General features: G+C 43.9%; 1 protein-coding gene across 1 annotated transcript; it reads left to right on the plus strand.

Moving 5' to 3' along the window:
* Nucleotides 1–8,007: 8,007 nt before the first annotated feature.
* LOC309538815 (transmembrane protein 14C-like) lies at nucleotides 8,008–14,821 on the plus strand. The gene is made up of 6 exons (XM_082234722.1): nucleotides 8,008–8,135; nucleotides 10,476–10,592; nucleotides 11,329–11,405; nucleotides 12,417–12,518; nucleotides 13,889–13,976; nucleotides 14,175–14,821. Exons 3-6 carry the CDS (start codon nucleotides 11,330–11,332, stop codon nucleotides 14,230–14,232), a joined length of 324 nt encoding a protein of 107 aa, XP_082090848.1. The 5' UTR covers nucleotides 8,008–8,135; nucleotides 10,476–10,592; nucleotide 11,329; the 3' UTR covers nucleotides 14,233–14,821.
* The last annotated feature ends 3,552 nt before the right edge of the window (nucleotides 14,822–18,373 follow it).

Here is an 18,373-nt window from a genome sequence, read left to right on the forward strand (position 1 = left end):
CAGCAGGAGTCAGGAAGCGGAGACACCTGTGACTCTCCACCAGCCTGACTCATCTCTGTCTCTTGGCCTTCCTCATCCCAGCTGCCAGGTTCAGCTTCTGATTCTTGACTTCCTTCTGCCACAGACTCTCCCAGCTCACCAAGTCCTTCCGCTTCTGACACCTACTCTTTCCAGTCTTCTCCCTCTGACCACTTATTGTTATCCCATCCCACTCCCCAGACTCTAAGCCTTCTTCCCTTGGTTGCTTTCCCAACCTGGTTCCTCCCACCATTCCTTTGCATCCAACCAGCCCATGACAATTGTCCACAAATAGTACACACAACACACACTTTCACACATACGTGATTAGGGCTGCTACTAATTCTACCTCAGTAGCTGTGCCTAACAACAGCTTGAGCCATAGAAATAAGCAAAGGAGGCATTTCATCTCTCATGACAATGTGGTAGTGAAAGGATTGGGTTGGGGAGATTTCCACTCAGCCACAAACTGGACTAACTCAAGAAATTTTGCTGACTGAGACTGCAAAACAGAGTACCCCTTTCCCCTCATAAGACTAGTTAAGTTACTTTGGAACTTGATGGCAGAAAATCACACAAATGCCTCTTTCTGGCAGCAAAAATAGTCATAAATCAAAACTATCCATTTGCTGCCTTTCTACTCTTTCTCTTGCCTCACTCTGCCTAGTGGTAGGTCTATCCCTATCCACAAAGGCTTACTGGGCAACCTCGAGGCAGTCACTGTTTCTCAATCTAATCCACCTCACAGTGTTGTTGTGAATATAAAGGTGATGTATCCCTTTACAGCAGCCTGGAATCTTGGAGGAAGTATGGGGACACCGAGCTGATAGGCGGGGTATGACATTTATCTTGTGAAATCTGAGAATTGCTGCAAAACAACCCGCTGTGACAAAATCCAGTTGAAAAGGTGCTGAGCATCGTAACCTCCACCGACCTTAATGGTATTTCATGCAGCTTGCAGCCAATCTTTTCTGCAAAGAGGCACAACAGGTAAAGTAGATGCTGACTGCAAGCAAAACGCCCGTGCGCTATTACAAGCTGCATGTCATATGCCTATGATACGTTGCTTGAAAAGCTAGGGTTGTCCTCTTTCAAAAAGCAAAAACCTTTGCGAAACTTTCCTGTGAACAATGTTTTAAACTATGCTGGCAGAGCTGCCATATCTTTTCAACACCTGCGAAATACGTTGCCCCTTTGTTTATTCTCCATCTAACACCATGAAGCCCCAAAGGATTCCTCAGAGCACAAAAGATCCACTTTGCTTTGGAATCCTGGGTGTGTTTCTGTGATAGCTGCCACTGAGAATGCCTTCTGCCAGGCTGCTGCCACCAGCACCCTGAGCCTCTGAGGATGGAGGAACTACCAAGAGGGCCTCCTCTGCCTGTCTCAGCATCCTAGAGGGATGCTGTAGGGAAGGAGGCAGTCTTCCATATATTTGAGGCCCGATTTATTTAGGGCTTTAAACACCAACGTAAGCACCTTGAACTGGGCCCAGGAACAAACCGACAACCGATGCAGCTGTTTTAAAACAGTGGTGATACAAGATCTAAATGGAACCCTAGCTGTTAATTGGGCTGCTGCATTTCTGAACCAACTGATGTCTCCAAGTCATCTTCAAGGGCAGCCCCTTTTACAGAGTGTTGGAGTAATAATCCAACCTGGAAGTAACTGAAGCATGGAGTACAGTGGCCAGATCATCTCCGTCCAAAAGGGATCTGCATCCAATCCATCACTGCCTCCATGCATGGATCTAACTAACACCTCAAGTAGCTCTCCTGATTCAGATGGAACAGAGAAAGAGCAGGGTGCCATCAGCTCCTGGAGGCTTCGTATAGTGGTTCCCAATTAGGGGTCCACGGCCCCACCCCTTGCCTCCCACCCCTATTTTTTGTCATTTTTGCATGGTAATATCACAGATTTTATGGTCTTTTTGTTTGTTTTTAGCATACTTAAAATCCTTTGCTTATTAGGGACTACCCCACATTTTGTTCAAAAAATTGTAGAGGTAATTGCCATAGAGTTATCAAAGTTTTCAAAAGTATGGGGTCCGTGGCTTGGCTTTTGAAAAATAGGGGGTCCTCAGTGATTAGCTAATTGGGAACCACTGATATAGATGAGAAATGACACAGGGGGGTAAGACTGAACCCTGTGAGACAACCCAAGACAACTCCCATGTTGCTGAATGGAAGCTTTCCATGATGACTACATTCTGGAATTGAGATACTTTCCCAACCAAGTATGTGTGCACATTGAACTGTTTTTTTCTTTGACTTGTAAGTGTCATAGCTACAAGTTTTAGGCATTGTTTCTGTAACCGCGGGTGTGCCTTTATTTTGATTGTGTGCCCTGTACAGTATAATATTTCACAAGATAATAAATAACTCATGCTCAAGCTACACCCACCTGAAGGCAAATATGTCAGTTAAGGTTCAATGGAATGCCTTTAGACATTGTACACTTAGGTAAAAAGGTAAAAGGAAAAGAACCTCTGGATGGTTAAGTCCAGTCAAAGGTGACTATAGGGTTGCAGGACTCATCTCACTTTCAGGTCGAGGAAGCGGGCATTTGTCCACATACAGCTTTCTGGGTCATGTGGTCAGCATGACTAAACTGCTTCTGGCACAACGGAACACCATGATAGACACCAGAGTGCACGGAAACGCCGTTTACCTTCCCGCCGCAGCGGTACCTATTTATCTACTTGCACTGGTGTGCTTTCGAACTGCTAGGTTGGCAGGAGCTGAGACAAAGCAACGGGAGCTCACCCCGTCACAGGGATTCGAACCACCAACCTTCCAATTGGCAAGCCCAAGAGGCTTGGTGGTTTAGACCACAGCACCACCTGCATCCCTGAGATTGTACATTCAATGATGTGCCATAACTTCAATCCCTCATTGACATCTGCTTCCACCTACATTGATTTTGCAGAAAACAACAAAACCAGAGGTTTTTTTTTCTTTCTTTTCTTTTTAAAATCTGTCCCCCGCCCCCCAGGCCTTCACATCTCTAAGTTAAGCCATGGCTTACTACTGCATAGCAGAGCAACAGAAGGATCTCTGGAGGAGTGCTGTGATCTCTCTGGGAGTGCACACATTTGCTGGTTCATGCTAAGTCATGGTTTGGCTAACTGTTATGTGCCAACCAGGTCTTAGGTGGCAATTCTATACAGTTACTTAGGCCCAAGTCCCATGGAACTCATTGGGGGCTTACTTCTAAAAAGGCATGTTTAGGACAGTGCTCTCAATAACACCAAATATTCTACCTTGCTGTACTCAAATAATTATTTGATATTAAGGAGTTAAAGGCAGAGGAGCTTATTCTGGCACTGAAAAGCAATTTCCTCCTATCCTTTTATAATCTGCAAACAAAGGATTGTTTTTTCATGGCTCTGAGTTTATGAGGAGAGTTTGAGATTCCCACGCATGCATATCTAGTTGCATTTACAGTAGTTAAAGGTCCTCAGTTTGCAGTTGTAATTTGTTTTGTGGAAACAAGATAAGTGGGGCGAGGCTGAAATTGCTTTTGAATTGAGAAGCTTCATCCCTTGGCCTTCCAATGCCATTAAAACCCAAGGAGATAAACTCCAGTTCATTAGAGGTGGCTGTGGTGAAAAGCGTGCTCTCTGCATATGATCTGAAGCACTCTTAACATTCCACTGAAATTTATAGAGAACCGAACCCTGGTATTCAAAGCAGTCTCAGCAGATGTGTGTGCAAAGGTAAAAAAAGAATGAAACCCAGCTTCAAAAGCCCTTCCCATTGGCCGATGAGTTGCAAATGACTGTGTGTGGTGGAGGTGTTGGCTAAAATGGTTTAAAACTTTGCCATAAAGTCCCTCTCTCTCTCTCAGAGAATTAGACAAACACATTTTGATGGCCTGAACAAACCCCCAAACAAGTGCTGTCATATATTATTAGTGGTTGTTTCACAAGATCAGCCCTCAGATATAACATTTTCCTGGTAATAGGAATTGTAATTGATTGCATGTTTGGTTCCTATATTCTAAATTATATATATATATATATATATATATATATATATATATATATATATATATATATATATGCTTTCGTAGATTTTCACGGGTACAGGAATGCAGGTTTTGGTGTCTTCGGGTGTCTTCCCGTGTAAGAGTCGGGGTGTCTGTGCGACGTTTCGACGAGGTCTCACTCGTCATCTTCAGGCTGGTGCTTTCGGCTTCTTGTTACTGGAACAGAGCAGAATCTGGTGTTTGAGTTCCTATAAATACTGTTGAGGGGTGTGGTGTATAGCCTCCAACGTTCTGGGCAGAGAGGAAGTTCCTAGATTAGTGTGCCTTTTCTTCTTTTGTTCCTTAATTACTTGAGGGATATCTTGAGTGATTTCATGAGTGATATTCTGAATACCACTGGGTGGGTCATTAAGTGTAGATTAGTTGCTAAAGCTTTCGTGTCTTGACCTCTTGAGCTTGTGAAGAGTTTTTCTGAGAAGATGGCTGTGCTGCATTTAGTTGTGCTCTGGCTTGGCTTCGTGTATAGGGGCGAGCTGTAATTTTGTGCCTTGTGCCAGCCAGATCTGTGTAGGGATTGCAGGGGGGTGCAGCATCGGGAGGTGCCACTATAGTTTGGCTACTGGATGGAGTCTGTAATATGTCTGTGGAGAGGGTCTGGGTTTGGGTCTGGTGTGGTTGATTGGTGACGGCGTTCTGTGTGCCTCTGGTTCTGGTGTCGGTTTTTGTGGGGAGGGCTAATTTCCAGATGTCAGGCAGGCGGGACGTGTCGTCACGCTTGTTCATGTTGTGAGGGTGTTTCTCTATCTCGATGGCTTCCATGATTCTTCTCTTGTGGTGATGTTCCATGTTAAAGAGCAATTTGGAATCTGCAAAATTAATTTCGTGTCCTGTTTCTTTCATGTGTTGGAAAAGAGAGGAAGTTTTTTCTTCTTTTTTGACGGCATTCTTGTGTTCTGCGATACGTGCATTTATTCGTCTGTTTGTTTGTCCAATGTACGTGGCTGGGCAGACTTTGCAGGGTATTTCATAGACCCCTTGGTTTTCGAGCTGTTGTGATGAACACATCGGACTACCAAGCAAAACTATCAAATCTACTCCAAGACCCTACCTACCAACCTATAAAAACAGATCCCACCACCTATCTGGAAAAAACCACCAAATCCAAAATAAAAGCCTCTCCTATCAGTGAAGAAATCCAGCTAAGAATCATCCCCAGAGAAAAATCATCCAGATGCCCCAAACTCTACGGTCTCCCCAAGATACACAAAGAAGGAACACCACTCAGACCAATAGTCAGCTCCATAGGCTCACCTCTACAAAATCTCGCTAAATTTCTCGCTAAGCAACTTCAGCCCTATGCAGAATCCATCGCTTCACACGTTACTAACTCCTTCCAGTTCATAGAAACAATAAAGAAGCAATACCTACATCCCGATGACCTACTTGTGAGCTTCGATGTTGTATCTCTCTTCACTCAAGTGCCCATTAATGAAGCCTTGACAGCCATTCAAAACAAATACAACCCCCCCAAATACATTCTGGACCTGACCAACCACTGCCTAACCAACACGTACTTCATCCACAATGGACAAAGATACAAACAGATAGAAGGAGCACCTATGGGATCACCCCTCTCACCGGTCATCGCAAATTTGTACATGGAACACTTTGAAACCAATGCTTTAGACAAGTCAGAACACAAACCCAAACTTTGGCTCAGATATGTTGACGACACCTTTGTAATTTGGCCACACGGGAAAGAAAAACTAGATAGCTTCCTCACACATCTCAACAGCCTACACCCCAAAATACAATTCACTATGGAAATAGAAGACAACAACCAACTCCCCTTTCTTGACGTCCTAATCTACAAAAAACCTGATGGCTCCCTAGGACACACTATCTACCGGAAAAAAACACACACCAACCGCTACTTACATGCACAATCACACCACCACCCTGCACAAATAAACTCCGTAGCCAAGACTCTCATCTCCAGAACCAAACGCCTGGCTGACAAAGACCACTTGACAACTGAGTTACAGAATCTCTCAAATGTGTTAATCGCCAATGGATACCAGAAAAACAAGGTTACGAAGCTAATCCAAAAAGAAACACCCCCAAAAAACCAAGACACAGAAGAAAACAATGGCATGGCCCTCCTTCCTTATATCAAAGGCACTACAGACAAAATTAGCAAAATCCTCCATAAACACAATATCAAAACAGCCTTCTGCACCAACCAAAAAATAGCCAATATCCTCAGAAACCCAAAAGACAAAATCCAGCTCGAAAACCAAGGGGTCTATGAAATACCCTGCAAAGTCTGCCCAGCCACGTACATTGGACAAACAAACAGACGAATAAATGCACGTATCGCAGAACACAAGAATGCCGTCAAAAAAGAAGAAAAAACTTCCTCTCTTTTCCAACACATGAAAGAAACAGGACACGAAATTAATTTTGCAGATTCCAAATTGCTCTTTAACATGGAACATCACCACAAGAGAATAATCATGGAAGCCATCGAGATAGAGAAACACCCTCACAACATGAACAAGCGTGACGACACGTCCCGCCTGCCTGACATCTGGAAATTAGCCCTCCCCACAAAAACCGACACCAGAACCAGAGGCACACAGAACGCCGTCACCAATCAACCACACCAGACCCAAACCCAGACCCTCTCCACAGACATATTACAGACTCCATCCAGTAGCCAAACTATAGTGGCACCTCCCGATGCTGCACCCCCCTGCAATCCCTACACAGATCTGGCTGGCACAAGGCACAAAATTACAGCTCGCCCCTATACACGAAGCCAAGCCAGAGCACAACTAAATGCAGCACAGCCATCTTCTCAGAAAAACTCTTCACAAGCTCAAGAGGTCAAGACACGAAAGCTTTAGCAACTAATCTACACTTAATGACCCACCCAGTGGTATTCAGAATATCACTCATGAAATCACTCAAGATATCCCTCAAGTAATTAAGGAACAAAAGAAGAAAAGGCACACTAATCTAGGAACTTCCTCTCTGCCCAGAACGTTGGAGGCTATACACCACACCCCTCAACAGTATTTATAGGAACTCAAACACCAGATTCTGCTCTGTTCCAGTAACAAGAAGCCGAAAGCACCAGCCTGAAGATGACGAGTGAGACCTCGTCGAAACGTCGCCCAGACACCCCGACTCTTACACGGGAAGACACCCGAAGACACCAAAACCTGCATTCCTGTACCCGTGAAAATCTACGAAAGCATATATATATATATATATACACACCCCATCACCTCCCATCCTCAAGCACATCTGCTTGGAAATGGTTGGTACCACCCCTATGGGAAAGGGCCATAGCTAGTAGTAGATAATCTGCCTTGCATGCAGAACATCCCAGGACTAGGTATAGGGCTGCCATAACTGGGATTTGGCCATCGCAAACAGTGTCTGGGCAGAAATCACTTTAAAAACAAACAAACAAACAAACAGAAAAGTCTGGGGAAATCTGGAAGCATTGCAACCCATGTCGGAAGTGTAGATTTTGCAGAATTTATTTAAGAATAGCTTAAAAACTTCATTTTATTTTGGGAGATTTTGCAAAAAAAATACACACCCAAAAAGTTCAATAACTTTGGGTAAAACTAAAAAAAACCCAAAACTCAATACCCCCCCCCCCAATACACCTGGAGAGCCATTGCCGCTCAGTGTAGACAATACTGAATTAGGTGGACCAAAGGTCTGATTCATAGAATTGTAGAGCTGGAAGGGAGCCCGAGGGTCATCTAGTCCAACCCCCTGCAAGGCAGGGATCAAATCTGAACCAGGATTCAGTATAAAACAGCTTCTTATGCTCATGGGGTAACGCACGCCCCTCTCCAAAAACAACAACAAGGGACGGCAGCTAAGCAAGAGAGTCACCGCACTGAGAGGGCTTGGCTCGTGAACTCCGGGCAAAGTGCCGCTCGTCCCTCCCTCTCGAGCACGGAAACTTCGGGCGTGCTGCTGGTTGTCCACGCTTGCGCGCTCCCGCAGCGGAGGGAACTCTGGGAGACCGAGTAGCTCGGCGTCAGCGGGGGAGGGGGAGCGTCCCAGGCAATCCTCTCGCTGTGCGCCCTTGGAGGAAGAAGGTCAGTCTGGGGCGCTGCGCTGTGCGCTCCGTTGCAGCAGGGGGGAATCCTTTGCCTTTGCTGCAACTTCCCTCTGAGTTACAATTTGGGGTTGGAGGAGTAGGAACTGTGGATTCCGCCCCATTGCAATGGTCTATGGCTGCCTGGTTGGTGCAAATGTGGGGCGATCAAGCCAAAGTGGTGGATTTGCTTCCTATATGGGGGAAAGAGATTCCCTACTTTGCAGGTGCATCGGGGCATCTTGCTGCATTGGGCGCGCTGCCCTCGCTTGCAGGAAAGCACCCGATCATCGCGGAGGTTGTGCCTCCGGCTAGACTCAGCCGGTCTCCGCCCATTGCCCGGCCTGTTTATTATTAGCCCATCTAAAGGCCGCGAGTTACAGTTCCTCCGCCGCCGGGATACAGTTGCTCTCTCTGTTTCCTTAGTGGGTGATACATTGACTGACTGTTTCCTTACTGGGTGCTACATTGTTTTAGACTCCAGATCAGGCATAGGCAAACTCGGCCCTCCAAATGTTTTGGGACTACAACTCCCATCATCCCTGGTCCCGTTAGCTAGGGATGATGGGAGTTGTAGTCCCAAAACATCTGGAGGGCTGAGTTTGCCTATGTCTGCTCTAGATGCTGGTGGAGGCTCAGAGCCCCTGAACAGCGGCACGGCAGGTGGATGTTCAACAGGCGCAGCAGGGTGTGGAGGGGGTTAACTTCCCCCCTGCCACACAACTTGTTTCAAGGCACTTTCTGGTGGTTCACCTAATGCCAGCTGTTTTGCTGAGGTTCTGACCCAGAAAAGCGCTTAGAATCATAGAATTGGAGCGTTGGAAGGGACCCCAAGGGCCATCTAGTCCAACCCCCTGAAATGCAGGAATCTCAGCTAAAGCATCCATGACAAGATGACCAACAAACCTCTGCTTAAAAATCTCCAAGGAAGGAGAGTTCACAACCTCCCGAGGGTGTCCCTTCCACTGTCAAGCAGCTCTTGTTGTCAGAAAGTTTTTCCTGATGTTTAGTCGGAATCTCCTTTCTTGTCAACTTGAAGCCACTGGTTCTTTTGGCACCCTGAAGCAAGAGTGCCTTTTTCTGGATTACTTAACACAGAATAGTCCTGCTTGTCACCTTCGTATATTTTAAATGTGACTGCAGGGATTCTAGACTGCAACAAGAAGAATGGTCAACCCACTATTAAGCTATTAAGGAGATAGCTCAGTCTGTAGAGCATGAAATCTCAAGGATCGTGGGTTTGAGCCCCACATTGGGCAAAAGGTCCATGCATTGCAGGGGGGTGAGATTAGATGACCCTCGGGGTCTCTTCCAACTCTGATTATTAGCTCCTTTCTCGCTGTGTGGTGGTCCCCTCTGGTGCCTTTCCCCTGACATAAAATTTTAATTTTAAATACAGTGGTACCTCGGGTTAAGTACTTAATTCGTTCCGGAGGTCTGTTCTTAACCTGAAACTGTTCTTAACCTGAAGCACCACTTTAGCTAATGGGGACTCCCGCTGCTGCCACGCCGCTGGAGCACGATTTCTGTTCTCATGAGGAAGCAAAGTTCTTAACCCGAGGTACTATTTCTGGGTTAGCGTATGTAACCTGAAGCATATGTAACCCAAGGTACCACTGTAGATGGATGTGTGCTTTTTTACACCTGGATTTCCCCTGCAGATTTATGAACTGTAGTAGGGGTAGATAAGCTACTGTTGTTTCATGACCTTCACTTCCCCTGTGGTGGGACTCATTCATCGGTACTGTTTTGTTGCCACCCTCCTTCTTCCAAGGACATTGAAGCAGAGCTCTCGCCTCAACAACTCTGCATTCTGTCGTGTCAAAGTGTTGTGTTGTGAAGGTCACTTTCCCTAACATGGTAAGATCTGTCTTACAATGGAACTGACTGCAAAGAGGTAATGGTGGAGTCTCCCTTCCTGGAGGTCTTGAAGCCGAGGCTAGGAAGCCCTCTCGATTGAATTAAGCAGGCCACCAGGCTCCCTCCAATTCACTGATTTAGGCATCATTACCAGTAGGGAATGGCATGGTAGGGATGCAACACTCACCTGACCTCTCTCTGGCTGCATCACGGCTGCATACCTGGACAGAAAGGGGGAGAGGAGAGGAGTAGTGATGGTGGCGAGATCAGTGCAGTGCAAATGCGCCGGTGGAGCCAAGCCAATGCTCCTGCTGCCATGTTTGCACTGCACTGGCCTGGCTCTTGTTGACATGTCATGGTGATACTTGGTAGTTCTTAAATTTGCAAGTGAAATCCAAGTGTAAAACAGGTATATGCAAACATTTCAGGGCATGGAATATGTACCTTTTTATCCTGTTGCCCTTGCCCCCCCCCCCTTCAGCCTCCTCTGCGCAACATCACCTCCAAGAGAGGAGAAGCATTAAGATAAGGACGTATTGCTGTAAAAGAACCACGAGACCTTGGGAAGTGGAACCGCGTGCCCCTAGCAAACAAACAGGTGAGATGAAAGCCAGAGGAAGGAGAGAGGTAACTTTTGTTCTGAGTTACCTTCTACTGCCCCTTACAAGAAGACGGGTCTGTAGCTCCTAAGCTTGCCTCTTGTGCAACTGTGCATGCAATACCCCAATGCATGCTAAATAAGGGAATGTTTACAGTGTATTTAGACCTAGGAAATACTGCGTTGGTTTTCCTGATTATAAGGCTAGCACTTCTGTCCCATTTGCTAATATATCATTCACGGTACCTGTCACATTCTGGAACTGTGGCTTTTGGATCAACATACTGGCAGGTCACATTAAATTTCATTTGCAAGTAGGCATGGCGTGACACGACAACAAACGTCATTGGGCAGTGTGACTACTCCCCCACTCTTTCTGCACATACATGCTTCTGTTCCCCTATGATTCCCCCATGAAGACAGTGGGGGAGAAATGCATGCTGGTATTCTGCCCCACATTTCATCACTTTACGCCTGAGATTTTCTGGGCTAATGGGGGTTGCAAACATCTTTTTTCCCTGGAAGCAATTAATACAGAAATGGGTGCTAACATTCCATTACGTTCCACTCCAAAAGCGTTTTTTTTACTTTGTGCGAAAGCTCAGATATAATGTCTTTAATAAGTTTTGATGAATGAATTAGGCATTGCAGCCTCCATTTTTAATAGCCATGAAATCCTTCGCCATCAGCTCAGCTGAAAATATTTGAACATTGCATTTTCATCTTTATGTTCCAGAATGAGTACGGACTGGCTTGGCTATGGTTACGCAGCACTGGTTGCTTCAGGTGGAGTAATTGGCTATGCAAAAGCAGGTATAGTATTAAGAAGTCAGACCCTTTTTCTGTTTTCTCCATCCTTCATTCAGTATTATGACATGGATATTTGTGCTTCGTAGCCTTTGCTGGTACAATAATTTTTAGTACGCACTTAGTATATGGCAATAAAGGCATGTGGTCCTCATTGTGCCAAACATTCAGGGATAGCTATCAGCAATATAGCAATGCCTGCATTTTGGAATATAACATGCTGCAGTTTGCTTTCTTCCATGATTCGTAGTCCGCATTGATTTGTTGCGGGAGCAAATAAATAAATCACAAAACTCAGAACTCACTTCATTCCCATTATCACCAAATGTTGATTCAGGGCAGACAAAATCATTTATTCAAACAGCACATTAAGATAATTATTTCAATTATTATTTTAAGCAGCATGAGCATGTAATGTGTTTTTTAATTGTACTGTACTTTAAAAAATTAAGCATGTGTTTTCTTCCCTGGGACCATTTGGTTAACGGTTCATTACAGTTTTTCCAAATAAGGTTGACTATGGACTCAGCACCCACAAAATGTAATGTCCCTTCATTGTCTTTTCTCAAAAAGAAATACTGGTTTGTAGATTTAATAATGGAACTCGCTTCCCAGAGGACATCATTAGGCCACCTCTGTTCTTCCTTGTCAACAAATTATTTTTTCTGTTCCAGGAGCCTTTCAGGGGCTAGATGAGTTTTAATTGCTGTTGGCTAGCTTGCCTTGAAAAGGGGCCTGTTGCTAGTAATTTGAGCCACGTTAAATTAATTTATTATGTGCTGTTTTTATTCTCTTTTAGGATTTCCAGTTTTAATGGTAGTATTATTTTGTCTGTTGTGACATGCAGTGAAGTAAAAAATTCAGACAGAAACTGAATGGCCAGGCCCTGTTCATTTGCATTTGTGTCCTCCCTCACTTTAGTAAGCCTTTCAATGCTGAAGAAATCCAAGGGAGTTTTGCTGCTGAGGCCGTTACTACTCATTGGCCTTCCACAACCCTCTTGTGCTTTTACTCTAGGTAGCGTTCCTTCTCTTGCTGCTGGTCTCTTGTTTGGTGGTTTAGCAGGCGTGGGTGCTTACCAGCAGTCTCAGGATCCCAAGAATGTTTGGCTTTCTCTGAGTAAGTATTTTATTTAGATTTGACTAAAACAACAGCCCATCCAATGTAATTCCTTCTTCTGCAATCTCTTCCCAAGTTCCCATTTTCTGCAAAGGAAATGGGATGTGACATGCCCAGCAAGCTTCCCCCCATGTACAACTGCTGCCTAGTGTCCTTTCTCCATTTTTAAATAGCAGCAAATTCAAATTCTAAGCAATGAAACACAACATGGAACCAGAAATTGCAGAATTTGGGGTTTTGATGTAAGGAATTATACAATTCCTTATGCAGGCTTGGGCTGTGGTCTAAACGTGACCATGTCTTATGGCATGCGTAGGCAAACTAAGGCCCAGGGGCCGGATCCAGTTCAATCGCCTTCTCAATCCGGCCTGTGGACGGTCCAGGAATCAGACTGTTATCACATGAGTAGAATGTGTGCTTTTATTTAAAATGCACCTCTGGGTTATTTGTGGGGCCTGCCTGGTGTTTTTACATGAGTAGAATGTGTACTTTTATTTTAAATGCATCTTTAGGTTATTTGTGAGACATAGGAATTCATTCTTTAAAAAAAATAATGGTTCGGCACCCCACAAGGTGTGAGGGACAGTGGACTGGCCCCCTGCTGAAAAGGTTTGCTGACCCCTGTCTTATGGTATCAGGTGATTCCTAGGTTGGCAGTCCCAACCTCTTTTAAAGTGTCCTACAGAGGGCTGGCCACCCTGGATCCAGGCAGGAGTCCAAGGGGTGGAGAGTGGAAAGGGGATTTGTCATGTTCCGTGTCACCCATGAGGCAGGGCTGGGAGAAGAGGAGGAGTCCAGGTGGTCAGAGAGAGGAGGAGAGCAGGCAGAGAAAGAGTTGTGCTATCTCCAAGGACAAGGAGGGGCTTAAAGTGGCAGCAGCAGCTGGAGCTGCCTTGCAGAATTCACCAGTTGCTTATGTGCACTACATCAGATGAGGGGGATTAACTGAGCTGGAAGGGGCATCATCGTGCTGTTGCTCCAATGGTCCAGGTTGCAGCACAAGTCTGAAGAGGGAGGTGCCCAGCTAGCTATTTAGCAGGAGCGGTGCATATAATTACTGCAATTTAGGAGCTGATGTAATAGTTGCCAATAAAGAACTAAACTTCCCAATGTTTGTCTTCACTGGAGCTGGGTGCTCAGAGGACACCCCTTGTCTTAAGGCACAGGACGTAACAGTTTGGCAGAGGCTAGAAAGGTCTAGGTCTGCATGGGGGAAGCACCTGGGAACTTTATGCATCCAAGCTTCGGCACCACTGAACAAAATGCAGGATGTAAATGTAACACTTGAATGAAGCTTTGGCTTGCATTAAGCTTTACAGGTAATGTGGACTCATGTATCCTCCTCAATTCTTGTGATTTCTCTCCATTAGTTGCTTCTGGAACCTTAACCGGTGTGATGGGAATGAGGTTTTATAACTCCAGGAAATTCATGCCTGCAGGGTTAATTGCTGGTGCCAGGTACAAAATTCCATTTTGCCTCTCCATCTTTCCTGCCATGAACTATTATTTGCTTTAATGGAATGTGTGTACCTGTAAGATATAGTTAACACAGTCATGACAACATAATTACGTCATTATCGTAAACTACAGTGAAACATTTAGATTATAGTACTGTGTTGTTTACTGAAATGTTGGTTTTTGTTTGAATTTAAACAGTCTGTTGATGGTGGGAAAACTTGGACTACAGCTGATGGAAAAACCCCTCCAGCCATAAGCGTGCAACAGATAAAAAGTAAATAAAGTACCTGAAGACAGCTTTCAAGCCACATAAAAACAGCTGAAGTTTCTGACTTTTTAAAATATTGTTAGCATCTGGAGAAGATACTTAACTACAGAAGCAGAGCCTTTCAATGTGAACAGCATATTATCTCTGTTGGCTCCTTTTGCACTATTCTAAAGTGTCATAGCTACAAAAGTACAGCTTCCACATCACACTTTTTAAATTAAAAAACGTACACATTTCTTCCCACAGCCCTGTGCACTTGAAGATTGTGAATGGGGGGGTGGGGTGGCAGTGATAACCACTGCTGCTGCTGTGTTCTCTATCATAAATATTTCCTTAACTTGTATTTCACTTCTCTGTCTTGAAAAACTTTTGATGCTGCATAGAGGGACTTCTTAATATAAATTTGTATCTGTACTTACAGGGCTACTATCAAGGTGACTAATTTTGTTTAAGTGTCTACAAATAATATATATTTTAAAAATCAGGTGAAAGTTCGCTAAATCTGTTGAGTTTTTTAAAAAAAGATAGTAGTAAATAAACCATTTATCCAATAATAAAAAACAATTAGTTCTAAGTACCTTTCAGGCTGGAAGGCAGCTTTTGTTTTGTGCATCTCTGTGTGTATGGGTATGTTTTACTTGCTGGCTTCCCTTGGTCAGCAGTACCTGAAAATATACTATTCAGGTAAAGATACTAAATGCTTACACAGATATTTGTTGATGGTTAATTGCCTTTAAAGAGATTATGGTACTGATCCAGTGATTATGTGGGTGCTGTGATATATCCCTACTGTAGCAGTTGAATGGAATGAATACATTCCCCCCAATGTTGCATGAGGATAGCACTGCATTGCAGCGACTGAAGCGGGGCAGGGCACTGTTTTTAATAACAGTCCAGAAAGACCCTAAAAGCAGATAAAGAACAGTCCTAAATGGCTTCATGAATACATAACCCCTTGCTGCTGAAGTAGGAGAGCTGCTTCTTCCTTTGTCTGATTCAGGCAATTTTAGTCACACTGTAAACACAAGCAGTCCAGAAATTAAGTTATCACAATGACACTTTCTAAGTTTCCAAAATCTCCTGCCGCAACCAACATCTCAACTTTGAAGTCATGCACCCCTGTTAGCATAGGAGCCAACTCCTAGGGGCTGTGGGGGCTTTGGCCCCCACAATAAAATATTTGAGGGGGACATTCCCCAAAATTGATGGGCATTGCCATTCACATGGTGTGTGTGCATTGTGTCATGTGATCAATTATGTGGGGCTTACCTGGGCCCCCACAATATTTTATTCAAGTTGACACTCCTGCTGTACCATTTCCCAGAAACTAAGCATGAAATCACACGTTCTAAAGGACACTGCCACAATGCCCCTCTCTCCATAACATCATTTACCCTGTGGGTTGAGGTCAATTTCATGTTTCCATCCTAGCCCTACCTAGGGGGAAAACATACATAAGCATTATGTCTAGGTACAGAACAGAACGCGGGTGGCGCTGTGGGTTAAACCACAGAGCCTAGGACTTGCTGATCAGAAGGTCAGCGGTTCGAATCCCCACGACGGGGTGAGCACCCGTTGCTTGGTCCCTGCTCCTGACAACCTAGCAGTTCAAAAGCACGTCAAAGTGCAAGTAGATAAATAGGTACCGTTCCGGCGGGAAGGTAAACGGCGTTTCCATGCGCTGCTCTGGTTCGCCAGAAGCGGCTTAGTCATGCTGGCCACATGACCTGGAAGCTGTACGCCGGCTCCCTCGGCCAATAAAGCGAGATGAGCGCCGCAACCCCCAAGTCGGTCACGACTGGACCTAATGGTCAGGGGTCCCTTTACCTTTACCTTTACAGAACAGAACAGTTCATTACAGGGATGGAACAGGTTCTCTGTAAATGTATAGCTTCAACCTAAAGTTAAGACTCTCGTGTGTGTGTGTTCTAATGGAAGACTATTATAGTCTTGTGTATCTGAGAAGTTAACTTTATTATAAAAGAAAATGATTTTCAGCTGAAAACACCCCAGTCAGAAAGGCAAGTTCCTTGCTTTTTCCTAACATACAAACCTGTAGATGGTTACCTACAATATAGCATTTCAGTGAAACTGTAAACCTGGAGAGACTGAAACCCCACTTAACACGAGGGAACTAGTACAGTATTAGTCTGATTAGCTCTGCATAGGAACATAATATTGCCTGCATAGCAGCAGCTTAGATAAACTACTGAGTTAATATAATCACTTGCCCCCTTTTGCTACTAGTTAATTCAAGGTTTTCATGTTAAAACACACTTAACACATCAGTAAACTATTCAAATTATGAAAATGTGTTCAAGTGAGTTATAGCTTAAATCCTAATTCAAGCCTCAAATCAACCAATAAATACTCTACAACAGAACTGTACATTAAAAAACACATAAAAATACATGTTAGCCTGCAAATAACTCTAACGTTTTACAAGTTAAAAATATACAATACAATACATGCTATTTTTTAAACTTTGGATTGTCAGGTTTAATACAACATAACATATTATAACATTTAGCAGTTAAAGCAGCAGACCTTATATCTCTCTCCACAGTTTGTATCTCTGTTGTCTAGTATATTAGCAAATCTACTAAAAACAGAAATATACTGAAATAGCAAATAGGTTTGGGGCCACTGTGTACTTTATGGTATCCAAAAGGGGGAAAGGAGGTCATAAATGTGTCCCTGGCCAGATAATGCAGCTAACTCTATGCTACGAGTATGAGATTTCAACGATAAATACGCTTCTGGAACTAGTAGGAAATTCTATAGTTGTTCAGCTTTGGTTACCAGGCAAAGGCACTACAGTAAGTGGGACTAACTAAAATTTCTGATTCAACAAAATTAGTGAAGAGTAAAAAAAAAAACAAACACAAAAACCCACAGTGGCCTAGACTTCCTGCAGACAATTTGTGACAAAACACCAGAACTCTGGTTCCATAAAGGTGGGGATAAACGTTGCCTCCAGAGCACAAAGATTAAAGGTCTTCAGTCAGTAATTACAATTAAAATACCCATCTATTTCCTGGCTTGGCAATTATGCTAAACCTATTGGGTAAGAAACCAGGCTTTCTCAACACCATTCAGAGGTTGTATTTCTCAATCACAAGATTAAACTTGCAGATGATCTCCAAGAAAACTTTCACCTCAATCCAGGGGCTCTTTAGGGTTCCAGTGTTCCTGTTCACACATCCTTTGTGCAATGAAAGGCTTCTTTCATTGCAGTGTCATGCAAAGGTAACAACCACCACATACATGTATCCAGTACACTTTTGCACATAACAGTCTGGGCATTAGGGCAAAAATGCTGTACAGATGAATCTCTTCCCTACTCACTTGTAAGTCAGACCCAGAGACAAGCTGTATACATTGGTCACTAGTTAAATAGTTTACAAGGTTTACAGCCTTCACAATACTTCTGCAGGATCCACATGCAAGGAGGGGTCCCATGCCTGCGTAATACAACATGAAATGGGCTCTTGGGGATATGTCACCTTTGTAAAACACTTATTTTCGTGGGCTCGCTGACTACGGATGGCCGAGGTGGGAAATCTGTGGCCCTCTAGATGTTGTTGGCCAGGATGATGGAAGTTGCGAGTCCAGCAACATCTCAAAGGCTGCAGTTTCCTCACCCGTGACGTATGGATTCACTCTCTGCAAACAAAAAGGTAGTTAAGGACATAGAGCAATCCAAAACAAAGTCAAATGGCTGTGGTTTAGTTCTGGACCCTTTGATGCTAGCTAGACAATGCAATAGAAGATTCTTCTCCAGCAATCATTATGACTTTCATTCTTCAAATCTGATTTTATCTGTAAATGTTCTGGAAGCAACATCCGTTTGAAAGTCACCCTTTACCCTACATTTTGCACATCTGCTGTTCTCCACATAGAAATGACTCACAGTTTCTCAATGGTAAACATGTGCATTTGCTTTTTTTATGTCATTTAAAAACATTTTTAAAAGGAAACATCAAAGGGATCCAATAAAAACTTACCTAGAAAGAGTTGAAATACTCATTAGTTTTGGCAATATACTTTATAGAATACTTTGTAATGTAAACAAAATTAAACAACAACAACAACAACCCTACCTTAGAGACACTATTTTGAAGAACGC

Source organism: Podarcis vaucheri (genome assembly GCF_965113315.1).
Source record: "Podarcis vaucheri genome assembly, chromosome: 8".
Lineage (NCBI taxonomy): Eukaryota > Metazoa > Chordata > Lepidosauria > Squamata > Lacertidae > Podarcis > Podarcis vaucheri.

Excerpts from the sequence above, each read along its gene's own strand:
- LOC309538815 (XM_082234722.1), top strand. The coding sequence starts at position 11,330 with ATGAGTACGGACTGGCTTGGCTATGGTTACGCAGCACTGGTTGCTTCA. Across the intron at positions 12,519-13,888 it reads GAATGTTTGGCTTTCTCTGA|TTGCTTCTGGAACCTTAACC; the intron begins GTAAGTATTTTA and ends TCTCTCCATTAG. Across the intron at positions 13,977-14,174 it reads GGGTTAATTGCTGGTGCCAG|TCTGTTGATGGTGGGAAAAC; the intron begins GTACAAAATTCC and ends GAATTTAAACAG.